General features: G+C 28.1%; 2 protein-coding genes across 2 annotated transcripts in view; one reads left to right on the top strand and one right to left on the bottom strand.

Moving 5' to 3' along the window:
* Nucleotides 1-7,684, bottom strand: part of LOC107436327 (transmembrane protein 135) — a 29,087-nt gene extending 21,403 nt beyond the window's left edge. Inside the window, exons 1-2 of the mRNA XM_016047994.4 lie at nt 7,031-7,684; nt 474-601 (exon numbers count right to left, since the gene is read on the bottom strand). Of these exons, the coding sequence (XP_015903480.1) occupies nt 474-601; nt 7,031-7,183 (281 nt within the window). The 5' untranslated portion in view covers nt 7,184-7,684. The remainder of the gene's footprint in view (nt 1-473; nt 602-7,030) is intronic.
* Nucleotides 7,649-23,028, top strand: SCCRO3 (defective in cullin neddylation 1 domain containing SCCRO3). Its single transcript, XM_016047995.3, has 3 exons — nt 7,649-7,818; nt 17,002-17,089; nt 20,347-23,028. The coding sequence occupies exon 3, from the start codon at nt 20,405-20,407 to the stop codon at nt 21,311-21,313; it is 909 nt and encodes a 302-aa protein (XP_015903481.1). The 5' UTR covers nt 7,649-7,818; nt 17,002-17,089; nt 20,347-20,404; the 3' UTR covers nt 21,314-23,028.
* The last annotated feature ends 251 nt before the right edge of the window (nt 23,029-23,279 follow it).

Raw genomic sequence — 23,279 nt, 5'->3', positions numbered from 1 at the left:
TTAAAAGGCCAAAACTTACTCGTCCTCCCTTAAATTTTTGGTAATCAATGACAAGCTGAAGAACGGAATTTTAATGCTCTGTTAATAAGTAATATGAAAATTTAATTAAATAAAAAATGAGGTTATTCATAAAAACTTTGCTTTTCTAAGCTATTGAAATCATATTTCCAAACAATCAAATATTAGCAAAATGAAACTTTTTAAACAAAACACAAAAAATGTAACCATTGTACACAATATTACAAACAAAAAAGTCCTTTATATTTAATATTATTTTACCATTAAATAAAATTTACACATAAATGTTTAAAAAAAATAACAATATTGATTTAATATTCACAAGCATAAAATCATTCATCATTACATTCATTAAAAAAAATAAATAAAAAAAACATAAAAGTGTATGCTAATTTTTCATACAGAAAAATAGATATTTTTTCAATTATAGATACAATTAAACAAGGCTTACTTACCTTAGTAAGCAGAATATAAATATAAAAGCAAATCCATTAAATCCCAGGAAACAGGATGATGTATAAATACTTTGGATAGTATTCCAAAATGCGCGAGCAGAAAATTTTCTTTGGAGTATTTGTGTCACCTACATAAAAAGGAAATTTTGTTTTAAAAATATGAATTCAACAGGTAAAATTTATTTAGGTAAAAAGTAGAGTGTGAGGATAAGTTTAAAAGTTATATTTCACTTATTTTCTCAGATTTCCTTTAAAAAAATTTCCATAACTAAATTTTAATAGATTTAGGAGAACTCAGCTTTTAATTTACTTGTAGTGGTAATTAGGCTACATCTCCCACCAGAATTTTATATAGGTATGATAGAATTCGATGGAGTGTTATCACTGGTTGAGAGACTGCTTTGAGAGAGGCCGAAAGAGTTGTATTAAGATCACCGGACTTGAGTGCTCTATTAAGATCACAGTTCCTGGCATGGTCCTTTCTGTTTTGCTATTAGCAGTTGAGTATGAACAGGGCTCCATTGTATGTGATCTAGGATAAATAGCAACAGCCTGAGGAAAATAATGTTGCAGTCACAAATAGCAAGTCAACTATTCACTATGTTCCATCGAACAAAACCCCGTGGCAGAATCTCGGTGACAAGGCGCCATTGTCGCAGAACTTTACAGAGTTCTTGCAGAAAGAATTTTTTGGGGGGGAAGTAAAAAATTTTGGTTTGCTTTTCTGCAGAAATGTACATGTAAAATTTGAATTGACATTGGTTTTCACATGGCTTTGAGACATCTTGATATATTTCAGGCGATATGGGAAATTCAAATTGTGCATTTGATCATTTACTTTTAAAGGCAATGATACTATTGACTTTTTGGCTGTAGTTAGCTTTTGATTTCCACATAGTTTTTAAAACCCAATATTTCTTATTACAACAATCAAATCTTGAAACCAAACATGCATTTAAATAACCCCTTTTTGAAGAGTCTGATTCACATGATTTCGCTGCCGATCTGTTTTTCAGTAATTACTGCTACAGATTCCATCATATTTAACCATTTTTTTAAAATGTGATGATGATTTGCAGTTAAAGTTGTAGTTAATTTACGTCGCACTAGAGCTGCACGATGGGCTATTGGCGACGGTCTGGGAAACACCTCTGAGAATGATCCGAAGAGATGCCATCACAATTTTGATCCTCTGCAGAGGGGATGGCACCCCCGCTTTGGTAGCTCGACGACCTGCATGAGCACTTTATGGTAGAACAGTTTAACGAGGACCAATACAGCACACTCTCGGTCCCTACGCAGATTGATCCAAGTGGTCACCTACCCGCACACTGACCCTAGCCAGTGATGATTGACTTCGGTGATCTGCTGGGAACCATGTCTTAATGATCAGTCCACTACGGGACGATGATGATTTGCAAAATGTGATAAAGGAAGTAATTAGTGTGTTCCCCCCCCCATCCAACAAAATGTGAGAATATCCATATAATATTAGAATAAATCAACATAATATTAGAATAAGAAAAATATTATGTATTCAATTCTAAAAATTATATTGTTTTTTTTACCATAAATTAATAACATACATGTCAGTTATTATTGAAAGTATCTTTCAGAAAGATAATAGTGCTAGAGTGTTTCGTCAAAGAAAGCCCAAAAAATTCTTAAACAGGGCATCAAACTAGGTGTGTTCATATAGAGGTGGGCATGTATGTTGAGGTAGGTGTGTTCAGATCACGATCGTGGGTCGTCCATTGGGAGGCTAGGCTACCGACAATTTCAACTGTCATCTATCAAAAATTTCTATTGTCATCTATTTGTGCTGCCATCTGCTAATCACTTCAACAACAACAAAAATATTTTAAAAAAAAGAAGAAAGAAAAAAACATTGAGGATATTAAGTTGAAACCCTTGTTCCATCCACTTTCCTGATCCTTGATCATTACATCATACCTCTGCATTCTCAGTTATTTACCCTAATATGTGTAAAGAAAAAAAATCTAGAAAAAACTGGTGCAGATGCATTACAAACTAATACCTTTACTAATATTGAAATTTAAGGTTAATTCTTTGCACTACCTACATGAAATTTTAAAAATCTCTCTGATCTTCCCTCTCAAATAGTCTTTAAAATCAAATTCATTTTAAGAAATAAACTAAATGACTTTCTTTTCATTAATCAATCTCAATCCCAAAAATATTTTAACATAACATAACTAGAAAAAATGGCCCTATGAAGGGTTAAAAGGGATAGGGTTTAGTAACAACAATTTTAGGATGGGGAGTGGAGGAAAAAAAAAAACTATTTACATATTTCCTTTCAATTTTTTTGATACACACAGACAATGCAAATTATAATAAATAAATGCTAAATGTATTGAAATATTTTAAGCACTTAGAGAAACTTTATTTAATTTTTATATATTATTTTATTTTCAATACAAATTCAGAGGAAGGATTAATGATTTAAAAACAAAAGATCAAATTAAGATTAAGTCAGAAATAGTTATCGAAAAATTAAGAAATGTGAATGAGTAATTAAAACTGAAATTTCAAATTTCTATAATATATATTCCTTTTTTCTTTTTTTTCAAAGCAACAAAATTCTTATTTACACTCACAATTTTTTAAACAGAAACTGACAAATATAAAAAAAAGAAATCAAAATTAGAAAATTCAAATATGTAAAATTCAAATGTTAAAATAATATGTTAAAGAAATTGCGCACTCATTTTAAACTATTCAATTCTTAATAAGAGTAATAGAAAAACTCTTAATACGAGTATACTATTCAATTTGTAATATGAATAAAAATACAATCCAAATTTGAAAAAAAAAAATTTTTTTTTAGCCATTTAGTTTTACTTCAGAAAGTTAATATTTCATTTTCTAAATCAAACATATATAGTAACTCTTCTAATCAAACTATGGAATACAAAACAGAATCTATACATGAAAAATCTGAACATTTGTAAGAGGATTATTTTAAATTTATATCAATAATATTAATTACAGTTGTAAACTTGCTAAAAAATGATAACCTTTTGGTATTCTTATGTTTACTATCAATGTTCTTATCATCAAATAATAATGTTCCTTAATTATTGTTTAAAATCTGACAAAAAAAAAACAAAAAAAAACTGAACATGTAATAACATAACTAGGACTGGGCTATAAATCGATATATTGCGACATATCGATTTAACGCCTATATCGGCAAACCGATACAGCGACTTTCAATCCAAGCGATGCATCAGAAATCTGATTTAAGCCGTCGAGTGAAGAAGACGATATAGCGATACACGCAAGGACTTTCTCTTACGTTCCGATGCCAACTCGCGCTGTGGAAGACGATATTGCTTCGTTATGTTGAGATGGCCTTGACTGATGAGCGGTAGAATCAGAATCACTTTTGAGACCTTATATCGTTATATCACATGTTCGTTTTCGCAACTTCGCGATTTGAAATCGTTTCTTGTAGATTATTTTCAATGGGATTAACTTCGTGATCGCCGTCGTAACCTTGTTCTGAACGCAATCTATTATTGAAAAGAATTTATAAAGAAAAGTTTCTTCATTAATTAGGTAAGTTTTTTATTTATTTTCTGACAAAACTTTTTTTATATTTTTAAATGTGAAAATTATCGGAAATCTAATTTAAGGCACCCATAAGGAATTAAATTACAAAGTAAATAAATTTGTTAGGTTATTTTTTTACTTTCTTTTAATTTATTAAAAACCTTTCGGATAAAACTTCTAATAATTTAATGGGCTTCTATTACTGATTTTAAATTTATAAATCTTGAGTTGTTTTTATTTTTAGAAATAAAGTTAAAACAAAACTTATTTTTTGGACATAAGTACTTTATTTGTTCAAAAGAATTTGAAAAGTTTGCGAATTTTATTCATTTCTTTTTTTATTTTTTATCAATTACTACTTCGTTTTATTAGAGAGTAAAATCATTATTTTTTTTTTAATTTTCGTTTTATATTATTAGTTAATTAGCTAAATATATTACCGAATATCACAATTCTTTTGTTTTTATTTTTAAGAATTTAATTAAGAAACTTTGCCTTACTTTGTTTTTCGTTCATAATTCGGTCATTATTTAATTTAATTTAATTATTTATATGAAATTATAGTAAAAATAGTGTTTAAGAAGCATTTTTTTTTTCTAAAATTTATTTAGCTCTTTGTTTTAAGCATACAAATAATTTTTTAACGAACTTATTTTTTAAATTTTGTTCCTATGCTGTTAGGTAAATATATTGATAAATTTCACTTTTATTTATTTTTTTATTTTTAAACTAAGAAATCTTTTGTTATTTGCGTGATCATTTTTAGAAAATATAACAAAACTTGTGTTTACTTCTTCATTAAGAATTTGAACATTACGATCGAACTTAATAATTCTGTAATTATTTACGCATAATAGTACAAGCAAATATTGATTTGTTAAAAAAAGTTTATTTTTTAAAAAAAAAAAAAAATTATTTTTAACACTTTGTTTTAAGTGTATAATGAATTTCTTAACAAGCTTTTTTTTTAATTTTTAAAATTTTATTTCAATAATTTCAGCTAGATATCTTTATAAAATTCCCTTTTTATTTTTAAACTGAGAAATCTTTCAGAGAACGAAAATTTTAAGAAATTATTACAAATCTTATGTTTACTTTTTAGTTTAAAATTCGAACATTTTTAATTTTAAACTTCGGCTTTTAGTCAATCTAACTTTTATTTTAATTAAAATATATTTTGAAATTTTAAAATCAGCTTTTGTTTAATAACAATATTTTTTTTCACTAAGGGTGTTTTAGGGGTTAACTTAAATTAAGACTGCTTATACCTTATAAACGATAAAGAAGTGCAAATATTTCATTCTGTATCTACACACATTTTTTCAATAAATATTTTAAGTAAGATTTGTACATCTTAGTCAATTTATTTAATATCTTTCTTTAGCAAAACATATATATTTTCAATTTATAAATTGATTTAAATCAATATGCGTATGAAGTCTTGATAGAAATCTGACTTTCTGTGCCTTAAAGGAAATGAAATTCAAAAATACTATATCGCGATACATCGCTATATCGCGATGCAAAACTGACGATATATCACGATATATAATTTCTAATATCGCCCTGTCCTAAACATAACCAATTGAATCAAAGACATAAAAAGCATTTCAAATAGTTAAGTTACATTAGATAGCAATTACAGAGAAAGTAATCATGAAACAATAGTTTTTGCTAAATAGATGAAAAACTATTTTATTTCTTTAAATAAACTATCCATATTCTATAAAAGTAACTTATTACAATTCGTATAAATAATTTATTTATTTTTTTTCCTGCTTGCAATTTCTTAGAAAAATTGAGAGGGACAACAATTACATTAAAAAATTCAGCCTTTTGTCCCGAAAAGAAATGGAGTAGCAATTAAATTTATTGTTTTGTAGATAGAGTTCCTTGTAACGTGAAAGTTATATATTTTATTCCACTAGAGTGATCTAGAATTGTTTCCTTTTTATCCAGTATTTTTCGTACTGGAGCAGTAATTACACAAAAGTTGGGGATGCATACAAACTGATTTGTAGAACAAACTGTGCAAATTATTCTAAGAATAATTTATTACACATATTCAGGTAGAGAGACTTACTATATCAGAATATGTACCTATGCTTTTATCTCTGCAACACATTCACAACATAGAAAATTACTTAATTAGGAAACAGTAATGACATTTTACCTACATTTTATTTTTCTTAAAAATTTAATTTAAATACAAAATGTGTCTGATACATATTTTTTTACACTTTGCTAGTATTTTAAGCAAAGCATGCCATTAATTATTGAAAATAAATATTTTATTGAGATACATATATTGCTTAAGGATGCAAAAATTAAAAAATTGAGAAAAAAATCATTTTCACAGGGGAACGTTAAACATTTACTACACTATAATTAATTTCATTTCTTTGAAAAAAAGAATGGGCATAAAATGTTTTATACATATTTATCATCTAGTTCTTTGTTTGTTTGTTTTTTTCAATTATGTAACATAACAGTTCCAGAAGCTCTTTGTTAATAAAGAAAAAAAAATCAGATAGTACTTTTAGTCAGTAGTTAGTTTAGAGAAGAATTCCTTAATAGCTTATAATTGAAATAATAATTCATTATAACAGTGCGAGTAGAAAAACTCAACATTAAACAGCCTATCACATTAAATTTTGAAATTCTGTAAATATTGAACTTATTTTCAAAAACTCAATACAGGCATACAATACTTATTAATTATTAAGCAGGCCGTAAATTTTACACAATAAATTCCAACTTATCCATTAAATTACTAAAATTAAAGCATATTTTGGTTTTTCAAAAAATAAATAATTTAAAATTCTATAAGTTTTATTAAAAACCATATTCGAAGCCTCAAAATCCCCACAAAAGTTTTTATAGAAAAATGCTGACAGCTACTATTTACACTTTCGTAAGAGAAGAATGATTTGAAACAAACCATAATAAATAGTAGTGATGGTTATCTGGTTTCTTACCAAATATAAAGGGGCATATAATTTCATTCCTTCGAATAAACAACAAAGACCAACGGATAGTGCTGCTGTATAACATTCTGGTGTCCATGTATGTCCAACTTCGTAACAATTATATGGCAGAGATAATTCCCTTAATTTACTTAGAACAGCCATTATTGCGGAAATAAGTTCAAGTCATTCATAGATAACTATCAGATATGACAGACACCTTCGAGATGAAGCAATAACACATTTAAATGATAATTAGGCACAGTTCAATTAAAATAATTATAAATATCCACTACTCGATTTCATTTATTATTGTTTATATTATTTAAACTTGCAGAGAAAAAAAGTAATAATAAAAAGTTTCTTTTTCGTTGCCTTGACGACAGCAGAATAAGAGAGCTCACGATTCATTTTGATGCCAGATTGACTAACTCATCAGTTTTGCCAAAATGAAATAAATTTTTCAAATCAGTCATTTAATGAAGAAACATACTTTAAATTACAAAGCCACTTAATATTTTTCACTCGGAATCATCTTTTAAGTTATTTCTTATTCCTTTGATTAAAAACTGTAAACATTTTGTTCTGTTGCCAAATCAAAAGTAATCTTTTCATTTCCTTTTTTAACTTCGGCTTCATCTTCACAGAACGCGCCCAATCGCAGGTAACTCTTGACGTCACAAAATAATAATATTTTTTTCATCTCTTCTTGTTTCGTTGTTTGTATGGGGTGGTGGAAGTGTAGCAATTTGCTTTATGACATTTCGGGTTACTAATTAGCAATGGATCGGATTTTATTTGTAAGAAAATTTTCTATATTACAAGGAATCGTTAGCATAACTTTTATTTTTTGTAAATGTTGAATGTTTCTTGCTTTTATTATTGTATCATATGTTCACATAATCCGGTTGAAGCTTGTAATCATATATAAACACTTCCTTCATTATCATTTTATTCTTTTCTTTATCTCACATATATAACAAAGGATATAGTAAATCTTGATAATCCACTTAATTTTATTTATTTTGAGCATTTGTCTATGCTTATATTTTTGTTGCAATTTTTGCATTCATTCGATTGAATTGCAATGCATAAATGATCTCCCATCGATTTAATATTTATAAATAACTATACTCCTTAATGTTATCGTGTAATGCTACGTTCATAACTATGATTCATGATAGTTATATTTTTCGTGCAGGTGAGATTAGGAAGTGAAAAAGGAAATAGGATGCGAATAATTGCGTTAGTTGTGTGGGTTTTGAATCAGTTAAACTTGAACAACTAAAGATGAATGTTTCATTTTATACAATTTCATGTTTTAAAGAAATTTTCCACGGCTGTTTGGGAACTAGCCTATTTGGGTAGCAGTTAAACAAGTGCCTTACTCATTTTAGAAATCGGAACTTTTAGTAACCACATTTTTTTTGTCAATGAAGATGGGTGAAGTGTGATGTTTGCTGTTAGAGACATTGCAGGCATGCACTAGCTAATTTGTCACCTGCACCCTAGTACATTATCTGGTCTTTTATTTATTAAGTTACTAACTTAGTAAAATGCCAATAATTGCTCTTTTTTATTAGGCTTCAATCCATATATATAATTGGTGTGAAATGTCTGATAAAGTTTCTCTAGATAGTGTAATAACCTGCTTAATTGAATTGATAGTGTTGGTTATCATTAAAGGGTTTCTGACAGTATAGTTCATGTAAAAAAATCAAATTGTGTTGTTAAAAAAAAAGAGGTGATCTTTTGACTTATACTTTTTAAATTTTTAGGCTTCCTTTATTAAAAAATTTCTGTTAAAGTTCTTAAAACTTTGATGGCAGGAACTTTAAATTATGATTATTTTATTTTTTGTAATTTTTTGCCTTATTTTATTTTTTTTAACAAGTTTTTTTTTAAAGAGAATTCTATTTACAATTTATTAGAATAAATAAAGTAAATGTATCTTTGTTTCCAGGTTAAATTTTTTTTTTTTTTTTTTTCAGTTTAAAAATTTTCAAGTGATTTTAACCTTATAAGAAGGAGAAATATTGAAATTAATACTAGCGAAGGTTATTACTAACATTATATTCTGTTGTTGAAGAGAGGTTTATTGATTTAGTTATAATTATTTTGATTTTTTTTCCATATTTTTATTTTATCTCTTCTTTTTTGTTTATCAAATGAATTGTTTCAATGTATAAACTCTACAAATTCGTTGTAACATTTATATGTTAATAAAGAACTTTTCTTTAAAAAAAAAGTTAGGGGTCATATGCTTCGTAAAGAAAGGCTTAAAATTTAGAAGGAGCGAAAAAAACTTAAGAAGGCTTAAAATTTAGGAAGAATTAAAATTAGATTCAAATTATCAAAAAAGAAAAAACTACAAAAAATCGGTAAATAAGAAAATAAATAACAAAACTGGGAAAGTGAAGATTTAGTTGGCAATTTTTCTCCTAATCTGATTTTATGTAAGTACAACCTCGAATATTTTAAATAAGGTACAACTAGTCAAGTTATCATTTTCATTTTGTGAGATAGCTTTGTTAATTGAGCTTGAAGTCAAAATATAAATATTTTCTTGATTAAAGTCAATCCTTTGCTCTAAATATAAACAAAAGCCAGTTCTGGAAGAGGTTTTTCCCTTTCTCAAAACATACACAAACAACTTTTTACATAATAAAATTAGGAGAACCTCTTTTCTTGCTTTTGAGATAACCTTACTTATGAGGCAAACATAGACAGACATTCAAGCTAAAACAGCTAGGAGGCTCTGCAATCTGCTGGATATGATCAAAATTCTTAAATTAATGATGTTCATTATTTTATTTATTTATTGGCATCAATAAACTATAAAAATTAAGGTAATTTTTTTAATTAGAATAGTATCCATTTGATTTTAATATTGCTAACACATTAAATAAATATTTTCCAGTTAAAGACATGTATGAAGATATTTTAACATTTATTTTGCATTACATTTTACCTAATATTGCTCAGTGAATGTTATTAATCTTCTGTAAGCTAACGAGTATTTCTGTTATGATGGCTCTACCTATATACAGTGAAACCTCTCGGGAGCGACCACCCACAGTAAAATGGTCGTTAATGGAGGTTGGTCATTCTTAGAACTTACCTCCATTGACTTCAAAATCGTTATGAAAGATACACGATTTTTCACAAATTATTTTAGTTCTAGTCAGTGTTAATTTATTGGCAAGGAAATGCCACTTGTATTGGTGTCATGAAAACCAGATTGATGAATAAAATTTAGCATCCATAAAAAAGACCTGTACTGATATAATTATGTGTAAAAAGAAAATTACCAATTATGAATGGGAGAACTATTTTAAATAAATAAACAATTATGTTTTTGTTTAAGTTTGCCTTTAATTTTATACCATAAAAATTAATTAACGTTAAAAAACGAGAAAAGGTTTGTTTGTTTGAAATGCGTATTTTTTTTTTTCTAAAATAACTTCTCTTTCAAATTTAACTTTCCACCCTAAAAAATAAGTCATGTAAAGCATCGTCTTTAGTGCACGCTGACTGCAGCATGAGGTAGTCGATCGCTTTCAGAGATTGTGAAAAAGAACTCTCTAACTAAAAGACTCACACAAATATTTTGAATACATTTCAATCTACAGTACAGAACCCGTTATCCGGAAATCAGAAAACCGGAAAACCAAAAAACCGGAACGAAATTCGATAAATTTTCCCGCTATTTTTTTTTTTAAAAAAAAAAAAGAATTTTCCTCATAAGATTTTAGGATTTTTCTTTCTTTTTTGAAAGATGTTTACCTTACCATCATTTTGGAAATAATCATTAGTGTATTACTCCATCATTTTTTCTTTTTAAGATTATTTCAAAAAAAAAAAACATTTTTTTAGTTGGGTTTAACAATTAAAAAAAAGGACTTTTTGTAGCGATTCAGAAAACCGGAAAAATTAGTTATCCGGAATAGCGATGGTCCCGATCGTTCCGGATAATCGGTTCCCTACTGTACTTATTTGTTTTGTTAAATTGTTTTATTTTGATATTTTTTCGTGTTTCCTTATTTGACCTTTTCTGCTTTTGGTGCAGATATTTTCTCAGTTGCTGGAAGAGGTTTTAATGATGTCTCCTAAAATTTTTCTGCAACGCAAAGTCTATGGAAAAAATTCTGTGTCTCCCAAAAGTGGTCATAAATAAAGATGGTCTTTTTTGGAGGTTTCACTGTATATAAATAAGGAAGGCAGTTTTCTTCACATCTTTCCATTGATCACTATAAAAACCTATAATTGAACTAATTGAAGCATTAGAATTCCTTTTCTTGCAAAGACAGTTTTGAATTCACATATCTTATTTTTCAAAATTAGTTACTAAATAAATTTTTTTTGAAGTTGATAATAAAAATAATCTCAGTATTGACATTTATTTTTTATAATATTCTCATGTCAAAAACTCGTTTTAACTATTGAAAAACAAAATAACAAAACTCGTTTTAGTTGAAACTATCAATGCATGCATTGATAGCATCAAAATGCATTTTTTATATTAAAAATGCGTAATGAAAAATATTCAAAAAATTTTTTGCAATACTTTATGTCATTTTATTTATTGCTGCATAAGGATATTTTATTTTATTTTATAACTGTCGTTGAACAACCAACCCAATTTTGGGTTCACAGCTACTAATGTTCAACTCCGTAGCCTTGTATTCTGAGCCCAATTTAAAAGACAAGGAAACTCCTAGATCAAGTATGGGGTAAAATTTTTCTTTGTGGGAGACTTTTTGATGGAACTAACGCGCATTTACGTTATATGGAGAGGAAAACCACCAAAACTTCTCACAGTTAGCCTGACAGCAAGAGGACTCCAACCCATGATCCGTCTGCTACTGAGGATATTCTACGTCAGCACTGTGATTGGTGCAGAATTCATATCGACCAGCCATTGCGGGATTCGAGCCCGGTTCACCTCATTGGAAGGCAAAAATTCGATCCTCTGAGCCACCTCGGCTCTGATAAAGATATTGCAGACCTCGTATGGCCAAAGAAATAATTAGGAACTTTTCTTGAAAAAACTGGGTCTATGTCGCAGGCCGAAGACTTCCTGTGTACAAAATAGTAGCTGATGCACGCTAAATCTGTCCTCCAAGTTCCCATAACAAATCAATACCTATGGGGTACTGGATCGGATATTGATTGTGCTCTGGTTAAGATTAAAATTACAATCTGCAGATGGGTTGATTGTGTGAATGTGTCCTCCGTGTAAAACAGGCAGTGACGTATGTGTGTAACAGAAGTCAAGTTCTTGTTCATAAATAGGGTCTCTGGGAAAAAAGAAAAATACCTCTCTCCCTCTGCCTTAGATCTGTTAATATTGACATGCGGCATAAGACAACAATAATGGACTAAAAAGAGTAATGTAAAGGGAAAATTAATCACTAGACAATAAAATATTCCATTTTTAATTCCATATATTTGTTTTGTTCAGAACGGTAAGTTTTAACAAAAAATTTTATTAATTATATTTAAAAAAAATTTCCAGAACAAGTTTTATTTTATTTTTCCAGAAAATTTTATTAATGAAGCATTGACCAACTCATAATAGTTTGGCATCAATATTTTAAAAGATTTAAATGATACTGTTACATAAAAAAATTATTTGTATCCTTTAGTTAATTTTCTCTTGTACCAATATTTAATTAAAATTTATAATTTAGTTCAGAACTTCCTTAACAAATAATTTTAAAGTAGGGAAACAAAGTGAATATGCTACTCAGAATTTACGTTCAAAAGCGATTCCGTGGATAATACCTCAATTCCATATTTAAAAATTCCGGGATATGATTATTAAACTGTTAATTGGAATTGTTAATTTTTAAAATCACAGGAAGGTGGAAAATTAACAATAGTGAAACTATTCAACTCCACTCTAAAAAGTTGCTGCATTTACTGAAAGTAATAAATTAGCTCATACATTCCTAAATTCGTGAAGAAGAAAAAAATCTAAATGCAAAATTGTTGTTTGAGTTTTTTTCCCATTTTTGATACAATAACTGAATTCCCAAAACGTTAGAAACAAGGAATCTCGCAGCTAAGGCCTGAACTATATACAGGATGGTTCTAAAAAGATGGGCAAAATTTTAGGAAGTGATAGTACACACCCAAGCAAGCAATTTTTATCAAAGAATGCATGATCGAAAACCAAGGTTCGAAAAAACTCGGGGATTTTTGAAAAAACCCAACCCGCCTGGGTTTTATTGAAAAATCCCGGGGAAATTTGGGTTTTATTTGAAAAAACCCGGGGAAAATTGGGTTTTTTCATTTAGTGCTCATAAATTTTACTGCGAAAATATTTTTATTTATTAAATAGAGTTGTATAAGTAAACACTAAAATTTCATCTGACTTTTACCTGTAATAAAATTAAACTGGAATAAATATTTAATGGTCTTCCATGTTTTTATAATACGATTAATAGAAAGTGAAATTAAAATTACGTATAATTATAAAGAGTATCAGTTACTTGTCCCTTTTTTCAAATATTTAGATAAATATATGCATTGTTAGATACATTTTAACTTTATAGTTTCAAAGGACAAATTAATCTTAAAATTATAAAAAAGCATATATAAAAAGTTATAGCTTATTTTTTTTAAAATCAGAAAATAAAACTTTAAATTTGTTTATTGTTGTTTAATGTATCACTTAACAGAACTTTTTTTTGTTTGCTTTCAATATTTTTAAACATGATTAAAAGAAACAAAATAAATTGTATTCAAATGAAATCTTAAAAATAATATTTAAAAAATCTTAAAAGTAATGTTTTAATTTTTAACTGTTTTTTAATTGTGATAAACTTTCTCCAAATAGTTAAAAATTGTCAGCAAATGTTAAGAGTTAACTTAAAAAAAAGGTCCATTTTTTCCTTTATTATTATTATCATACAACAGATTCAAAGTGTCTACATTTCTCTCTTCGATGGTGATACACTTTTACGAGTTTTGTAGCTATATCTATTCCTCATCTATTTCGAAGTTTACTCTGCACCAAACTGAAAGTTGAAAAGTGTCTTTCGATAGAGACAGAGGATGCTAGTGCTGAGTGCAAAGAAAAAAGAATTGACAGAAATTTTGTGGAAGCTAGGGATTTTATTTACTTATTTATTTATTTTTTGCCATAATTTACTACTATTTTTTGATGAAAACTGTTGAATAACAGTGTCAAACATCATTGATTTTGGAAAGTATTCAGGATCGGAAATTTTGAATGCCATAACACGTGGCAGAAATTCTGGATGATGCTTAGAAAGACAGTTTTCTGCTAATTGGTCTTGTTCATCATTTAAAAATTGTCCCCTTGTTTTGGGATCCAGGATGCATATGCTAATAAATGATGTGGCTGAGCAGCCTGATTGAATCTTTTTACAAAATGTTTATGGGGTTCTAATTCATCACATGTTAGTAAGTTAATTCATATTTCAACAGCTTCTGAAATTGAAATGTTTTCTGATTGAAGCTTTTTTAAAGCTTAAGAAACAATTGATATCTGTTTTTCCCAATTGATAGTTTATTGGTGAATCCCAACATTATTTAATATTTTTGACATATTATTATTAGATTCATTTTGATGTTCAAGAACAATCTCTTCATATTTATGGTAATTATTGGCAAAAGCTTTTACGTGCTCATAATATGAATTCCACCTAGTATCATTGGGTCAGTCATCAAGCAGTTTTTTTAATTTGCCCATCCATGTGCTTGATGCACATTTCTAAAATATTTGTTAACTTCAACGATATGTCCAATGATAGTATTAGGAGATACTTCTTTTTGAACCAAATTAAAAAAAAACAATTTGTGAAAAAAAACACCAAGTGGGTTTTTTCAAAATGGGCCCACTTGGGGAACCCTGGTTATATGTAGTTTATATTAAGTTTAAATAACGCATTATCACCAATACATATTTGAATCTTCTTTATTAAGTACATTACATTTCATAATTTTTTAAATTAGGAATTATAAAATATAAAAGCAGTAATATAAAAGGAATAAGTTTATTAATCTTTTTGTTTTCACACACATTTATTTACTATATTTATTAAACATATGGATATTACCTATTATAAAACTATAATCTGTAAATATTCATAATCAGTAAAAACTAAAATTTCATTTGACTTGAGTTAAATAAAAAACTTAAATAAATATTTAATGGTCTTACATGTTTTTATAATAAGGTTAATAGAAAGTGAAATTAAAACTACGTATAAATATAAAGAGTATCAGTTACCTACTTGTCCCATTTGTTTTCAAATAATTAAACCTAGGAAAATGATTTCCTTTTAAGATAAATAATTTTAAAAAGTTCTCTTATAAAAAGTTTTACCTCTGTTTTTTTTTTTTTTTTTTAAAGCCAGAAAATGAAACTGTTTAAATTTGTTAATGTATCACTTGGTAAAAAAAAAAAAATTGTTTCTTTTCAATTTTTTTAAACATATGAATTAATAATAATAATCTGTTTATTAATATATAAAGCATGCAACTATATTTGAAAAATTGATCTTTTCAGAGTATATTATTTAAATTTTTATTTGATTTAATATTATTAAAATATTACTTTTTGAAAACACCCACTTGAAGTTTTCAATAGTACCTACTATAAAATTATATGAAGATTCGAGTTTCTTTTACTTTACTAATATTAAAAACTTAATCATATAAATCATGCAACTCTATTTGACAAATTTATGCTGCACAATAAATTATATAAAAGTAAATGCAAAACAGTAAGTTTTAGTAAAAAAAAAAATTTGTTTTGAAAAAACCCACATATCGTTCCAAGTGGGTTTTTTCAAGGTGGGCCCGCCCAATAAAACCCGGGCGGGTTTTTTCAAAGTGGGCCCACTTGGCGAACCCTGTCGAAAACTAAACGCAAAACCAGTTTTAGTAAAAAAAAAAAAAATTTGTTTTGAAAAAACCCACATATCGTTCCAAGTGGGTTTTTTCAAGGTGGGCCCGCCCAATAAAACCCGGGCGAGTTTTTTCAAAGTGGGCCCACTTGGCGAACCCTGTCGAAAACTAAACGCAAAACCACTTGAGAGCGTCAAAGTTTATGTTCTCATATGAGGAAAAAACACACAACGAACGATGAAGTTAAGTTATAAAAGCAAATTTATGTTCAATAAATGTGATTACAATAAGTGTTCAAAACAGTGGCCGGCAGCGGCTATGCACGCAGTACAACGGCGAAGAAAAGATAGCCGAACATTCTGAAACACACCAGGCATATCACGAACTTTCCGCAGTAACTCGCAACAGGAATGGAGCTTTCACGTTTGCATCAAACAACTTTCCAAATGCGCCAGCACCTTTGCGTTTTGTTTTCAACCATGCATTCTTTGCTAAAAATTGTTTGCTTGGATGTGTACTATCACTTCCTAAAATTTTCCCCAGCTTTTTAAAATCACCCTGAATATGTTGTTAGTAGACTGTCACTAATTGTCACTAACATTTTGACAATTGAATTTTGTAGTTTTTCCTTGCACTATTAATTAAAATAAAAAGATGTTGAATGAAAAATTAGATGTTTTGAGCACCAACGAATTGCAAATTGGAAGTTTCTGGACAAAAAGTTATAAATCAAGACAAATAAGGACAAAATATTTTTTGTCAGGAATTTCAGTATACCCAAAATTTTATTAAACCTGAACAGTACAAACCCTGATATTGTAACAACTTAAGGCTCTGTGTTTAAATAAATGGGGGGGGGGGAGTAGTTTGTTCTTCATTCAACCATCTTTTACTGTATCATATGAAACCTATTTGCCATTTTTGTTTCTACTAAACCGTTTGATTACTAAAACATTGTAGCCTAATTCCTTTAGGTCATAAATGTATAGTCTGCTCATCTAAATTTTTGTATGGTATAGTATTTTGTAGGTTGTTTTGTCATTTTGAATAACATGTTTATATTTTTAAATTGTTTTCATTTGTTTTATATTTTATTAAAGGAAAAGATTAGGTGTTGTCGAACATGTTGACGTTGACTAAAGGATACTCAATTATGTGCTAATGTCATATTGAGGATGAATATAGAAGGTAGTAAATTAGTTTGTCTTTTTTAATGTTGTTCAGTTATTACTTGATTTGTCTAAAAGTATTTTCTTGGTAGAAGTCTGACCAAGTTTAAGTTGGCATAATTGAAAATTAAAGTTGTGAATGAAGGAAGGTTTCATTTGTAATAGGGTGTCAATGATTTAGATCAAATTATTTATGTTAGTAATTTTAATTGCTTCATTTTTTAAAATAAAAATAGTTTAATGTTTATAAAGAGAATATGAAAGGAATATATAAAGAGATCATGTGTAATATTAGTTGTAATAAAATAATTTTGAATTTTTTTACACAAGCATTATTATCTATATTAATTACTAAAACAAATGAAGAACATTGAGCTTATTTTAAAGCATTGCAAAGATAATTGATAAAAATATGTAGATGACAAATTATGAATTTTCTTTACCTTTTTGTATTTACTGTCAGAATGCTTTTGTAATTAGGATACTTTTTTTTTCCTCCCTTGAAAATAATTATGTTAAACATTAAAAGTTATCAATGACGTAACTTTAGTAAAATATTCTTGGATCTTATGATTAATATCTTATATAATAATTATATAAATTTAAATTGGCAGTAAAGTAAAATAAAAAGTCTCCTAGAGATCTAATAACTTTAAAACATTTGATATTCACTCAATAGTTCAATTTAAAAAATAAAAAAAATCTGATATATATAAAAGCTAATTTTTTCATACCCTGTTGAGCAAGAACTTTCTACTATTCCTGCGAACTCATAGTGCATAGTATTAAATGTAATATCAGAGGTCAGTACAGGCAAATTTACTACCGTTTAGCAGTACTTTCACAAATTCAACTTTAGGAAAAACTGTAGTTTCACAAAGTACTTTTGTATCCCATAATTAACGATAAATCCATATTTTTACCACATTTTTTTTTGATATTTTAATATAATTTTTAATTTTCACAAATTATACCTAAATTTTCACAAAATAGGTACCTCACAGAAAAACCCAGACAGATCCCTGAATATATTTTTCGTTTATTAGATACAACAGAGATCTAATAATCTGAGTTTCTGTCATCAAAGTTCTGCTTTTTCTAGGGCAAATAAAAAATGTTCATTTTTGGATATGACTAATATGCTTTATTGCAGAGGAAAGAAATTTAGATATTGAAAGCCTATTTTAAAAATACCTGATAATAGATTTTCTATGTAGGTGCAGTAAATTTAATTTTATATATGGATGACATGTATTGCTCTAAAAAATGTCTTTTCATTGACAAAAAAAAAAACTTACTACAATTTATATCTATATCTTAACATTACAATTTATTTATAAAGCATGATTATCCTTCTTTTAAGCTATATTCTAAAACTTACTGTCTCTTTGAACAATAGTTGTATTGAATATATTCATGTAATGATAAAAATTTCTTTTTTTGAGTTGGCATCATTTTAAACTAACTCAGATTACCAAAATTCTACAGTAAATCTGTAATCTTGATCAGTTTAATAAATTAAACCTGGTTAGTTTATTCAGCTTATTCCACAAAATATATACTTTTTTTTATTTGCAACCCATTAAATCTTTTGAATAATTGTAATTTTTTTACATTATGGAAATTTAATTTAATTTTTTTAACCGGTTGCTTTCAGAGAGAGAGAAAAAGATTTTCTCGGCTTGAAGGCTGAGGAATTTTTTTGTGAAATGGATTTTAAATAGTGAAACATTTGTATTAAAAGGTGTTTGTGCAAAACAAATCTTTAGTTCAACAACTATGTTATCAAATTTTCCTTTATGAAGCGAAATAAAACTAGGCAAGCAGAACACATTCAGATTTATTATTTTTTTTTAACTAGTAGTAGTTAAAAAAAAATGATGATAATTTATTTAATGAACGACCTGAGAATAGGCATTATATTTTGGTTAAAAAGGTTTTGAATTACTTAAAACGGTTCTAAAGGTAAAGTTTTGTGATAAAGAATTCGAATTTTTAAACTGTAGTGTAGTTGCAAACTGAAGAAATGATAAAAGAGGTGATTATCACCTTTTCAGAATGTGAGATTATGTTCAGTAATTCTCTGATATTATAGAAAAGCAAGAAACAAAGAATTGTTGGGCTCTTAACATGTGATGTAGAACTACTAATTTTGCTGAAACTGTGAGAGAATTAAGATTGATTATAAATATGTTAATTGAAAATTTTTTGTTAGTGCTCTTAACTGTTTAAATTGTGGTAAATCATCAAACTAAACTAAACATTCAAATTGGAAATTTTCTTTTGTTAGAGATATGATTTAATGATAAAATTTTAAAGACAATGTATTATTATAATGATGACAATATTTCTGATTTCTTAAAAGTTTTTTCACCATTTTCTTTGATAATAAATTTGTTTATTGAGCTTATTTTAGTGGATATAATATTGTTTTTCAAAAAGTAAAACCATTTTTGCAGGTTTTTAATTGGTGCTACAAAGGTTTTTCTTTTTAATTGTACCAGACGGCACTTGAAGTGTTCTTCAATTGCTTGTCTCGTTGTTAATAAATATTACTTTGTCCTTAGTTCTCTTGGAAACAACATAACTGCAAAATTCATGCCCCGACTACTCTATTGTTCTACATTGTTACTCGCCATTTTGCTTTCGGTTTTATAAGTGCAAATTGAAAACTACTCTAGAGCTCCACTATGTTGCTGAACCTGTTATACACTATGGGGAAATAAAATTTGTAGAATACCACCCAATTAAATCTTTTATTACCACCATTTAAAGTATAGTACATAAAATTTTCTCAGGTACACTATAAAAAATAACCATACTGCTTTAGGCAATTCCATGCTGCTTTAGCATTGCTGATATTTTACTGCAGTTCCACCATTTAGGGTGTGATATTTTCAGACTTTAAAAGCATATAAACTTAGTTAACAAAAAAATTGGGCAGTTCTTATAATTTTTGTTACAATAATGCTGGGTGTCATGTTCACTTGCTTCAATTTTTCATAACTTTCATTGGTTTAAAATATTTTTAGAATTTGAAACTGGCTGTTAGGGACATTACAAATATGTTATATCCATAACAGTGGGTTTTTAATTCCTTAAAAAAAGAATTTTATTTCTAAAATCAAAAGTGCATGTAAATGACACCAAGACTTCATTTTCAAAAAAATTTATAACCTGCTTAAATTTTATCTACCAATTTATAATTTTTTAAAGTCTTCAAATGTGACATTCATAATATACTTAATTGATTGATTTAAATTGCGTTCTTTACAGGTACCATAATGAGAAATTGTAGGTAGCTGTTGTTTTATAATCAGTAACTGGCCATCCAATGGGTAAGTGCCTTTCGTGCTGTCCAGCTACCCAGTCTGTCATCACTCAAGCTTGCGATGAAAAATTTACAGACATTGCCAGAAATGCAGAAGCTGTGGAAGATCAGCCAGGCATGAGTGATTTTCGCAGATGCGACAAAGGACGCTCCGAAACTCGAATTATAGTGAACAATTGTGCAGAATCGAACGGCAAAAATCTCAGCTTGACTGAAAAACTTATCTTTCCAATTTTAAGTACAGCATGTATTGAAAATAAACGCTCTAGTCATTCTAACCGAGAGTATTCTGAAAACAAAATCCTTACTTTATTCGAGCAGTATAAAGATCCTAACGAAAATGCCATTCTTATCGACGGCATCGAACACTTTTGCCACGATCTCAACGTCCCACCGGATGATTATCGTATTTTACTGTTAGCCTGGAAATTTAATGCCAAACATATGTTTTGCTTTACTAAAGAAGAGTTTGTAAGTGGATGTCGGAGCTTAAAAGCGGATTGCATCCAAGACATCCAGGTGAGGTTTCCCGAAATGGTTTCTGAAGCGCGTTGTCCAGAAAAATTTAAAGACTTTTATCGCTTTACTTTTAAGTTCGGATTAGAACCCGAGCAGAGAGTTTTAATGTCTGAAATGGCTATTCAACTTTGGAAGTTGGTGTTTTCAGATAATGAACCTCCAATATTGCAGCGGTGGCTGAATTTCCTAGAAAATCACCCTAGTGTTAGAGGTATCTCCAGAGACACGTGGAACATGTTTCTAAATTTTTCCGAATCTGTCGGCGACGACCTCAGTTCTTACGACGACACTGCCGCCTGGCCAAGCTTATTTGACGATTTCGTCGAATACGAAAATGACCAAACTAATCAGAATGTTGTTCCAAGCAAAGAAAAAGGTATTTTAGACGTTTAGATTAACTTGTAGGAGGTGACTTGTACATTTGTACTTAATAATTCTGCCTTAAGGTAACTATTGTGATATAATTGTGACGTGTTTGTGCTCTCCTCGTGATATTCTTTACGCTTTCACTTTTATGATGGCTATGGCTGTTTGTTTTAATTCTCTAAGTGTTTCTTTACATGCAGCTGCTAATATTTTTTAAATGAGTGGAATGGATTTTTTATTACGATTTATGTGTCCAGTGCACCTACTGCCAAGTCTCAGTGCCTTTATTTTTAAATTCTTAATTATATTGTTTTAAACACTAGTTTGGGAAATTGTTGAATATGTGGTGTGCCCCTGTAAAGACTACCTCTTCCTCTGGATTGGTGTATTTCTGTCAAATTAATAATTATTTATCATTGATCATTAAACCAGGGGTGGCATTTTGTCCAGAAGAAACCCTATTTCTTCCAGTTCACTGAAAAAAATGGAAAAAACAACAAATTGTATGAAACTAAAGATAACTCATTGTTTACTAATAAGTATAAGTATTCTAAGAAAATCTGAAATTTAAACAAATTATTTATATAGTACCAGAAAGTTTTTCTTACACTTTTCTAAAAAAAATAGTAATTTTCATATTATTTAACAGTCGTTCGGAGTATTCATAATTAACAACATTCAATTATAAAAATTAGTAAGTGATGTTTTAAATTACTTGCATTGATAAAATTTGATTGATTTTAAAACAGTTCTTTATATAATTGAATTTTACTGTATGCTCATTTCTGTAATTGAAGAACCTGTTATTTTAAGAACTTCATTAAATTCATATTTCTTTATTTTAGTTTTCGCTTATTTGAAAATTAGTTTAGAAATGGAATTGCTTGGAAATTAAAAATATTACGTTAACTTGATCGCAATTATACTATTAAAAGAAATTGTTTTAATATTTGATTTTTTTTTCTTCACTTTGAGCTGGAAGAAACTTATTTTTTCCGAAATTTGCCATCCCTGCAATACTCATAGTTCAATCATAAAAAAGAAAAAATCCATATCAAATGGGTATGGTGACATATTTTAATGTCTCTGTTTAGTGTTTCCTGTAATAAACAAATTATTAAGCCATTAAACACAATTGACAAACAATGCATTTTTTTTTTTTTACATTGACTCTTATTAACATTGTATTTCTTAGTTGAATGGCCCCATTCATAGGTGCAACTACTTTTTCTGCTCTATATACGTGATAGAACTCTTAATAATTTAATTTTTTGTAAGTCTGCGACTTGCTCTGAACTATTTTTCTTTCATAAAGAAGAGGAGAAATCTTTTATGAACCAATTGTATTTCAGCAAATAACATTTGTAAGAAATGAATGTTCTAAATAATTCTACTACAAATGATTATTAAATGGAAATTCCTTTACAGAAAATAGTAAGATAACTTATTCATTCAAGTTGCAACTCTAATTTATTGTGAGTTGTTAAATTACTTAAAAACTAACTAAATTTTAACCTGAGTATTTTATAGGTATTATGTATCATATGTTGCTGAAAGTCCATATGTTAAAGTTTAATTACTTGTTTTTAATCTCATTGTAGTTATATACTTTTTAAAATATCATTCTTTTGTTTTAAAACTTGCCTTTTGATCTTTCTGTCTTGAAAGAATGAAATTTGCTGTATTTTTGTTAAATTTAATTTTATTATACGAATAAGCTAAATAAAACACTCATTTTTTAATGCATAGCCTTTCTTTTTAAATACTTGTGAAGACTTCACTCTGTTTAAATAATCTGATATTCAAGGTACATTTTATAATTTATCAAGATGTATCATAATCATGGTTTTACTTGAGCTCAACAAACCACAAAATATAATTTCTAACATAAGTTTTGTTAACCAATCCTAACAGTAAGAAGAAGAAAATAATCTACTGAAAAATATAGGCTGCGGCGCGCTGAGATGTTAGGCTGTACGATGCATATTTCTTG

This window comes from Parasteatoda tepidariorum, chromosome 3, assembly GCF_982258835.1.
Source record: "Parasteatoda tepidariorum strain Cologne lab strain chromosome 3, Ptep-v5.0, whole genome shotgun sequence".
Classification (NCBI taxonomy): Eukaryota; Metazoa; Arthropoda; class Arachnida; order Araneae; family Theridiidae; genus Parasteatoda; species Parasteatoda tepidariorum.
This window is presented reverse-complemented; position numbering and strand designations above follow the sequence as displayed.

Coding starts and splice junctions, on each gene's coding strand:
- SCCRO3 (XM_016047995.3), top strand. CDS start 20,405: ATGGGTAAGTGCCTTTCGTGCTGTCCAGCTACCCAGTCTGTCATCACT.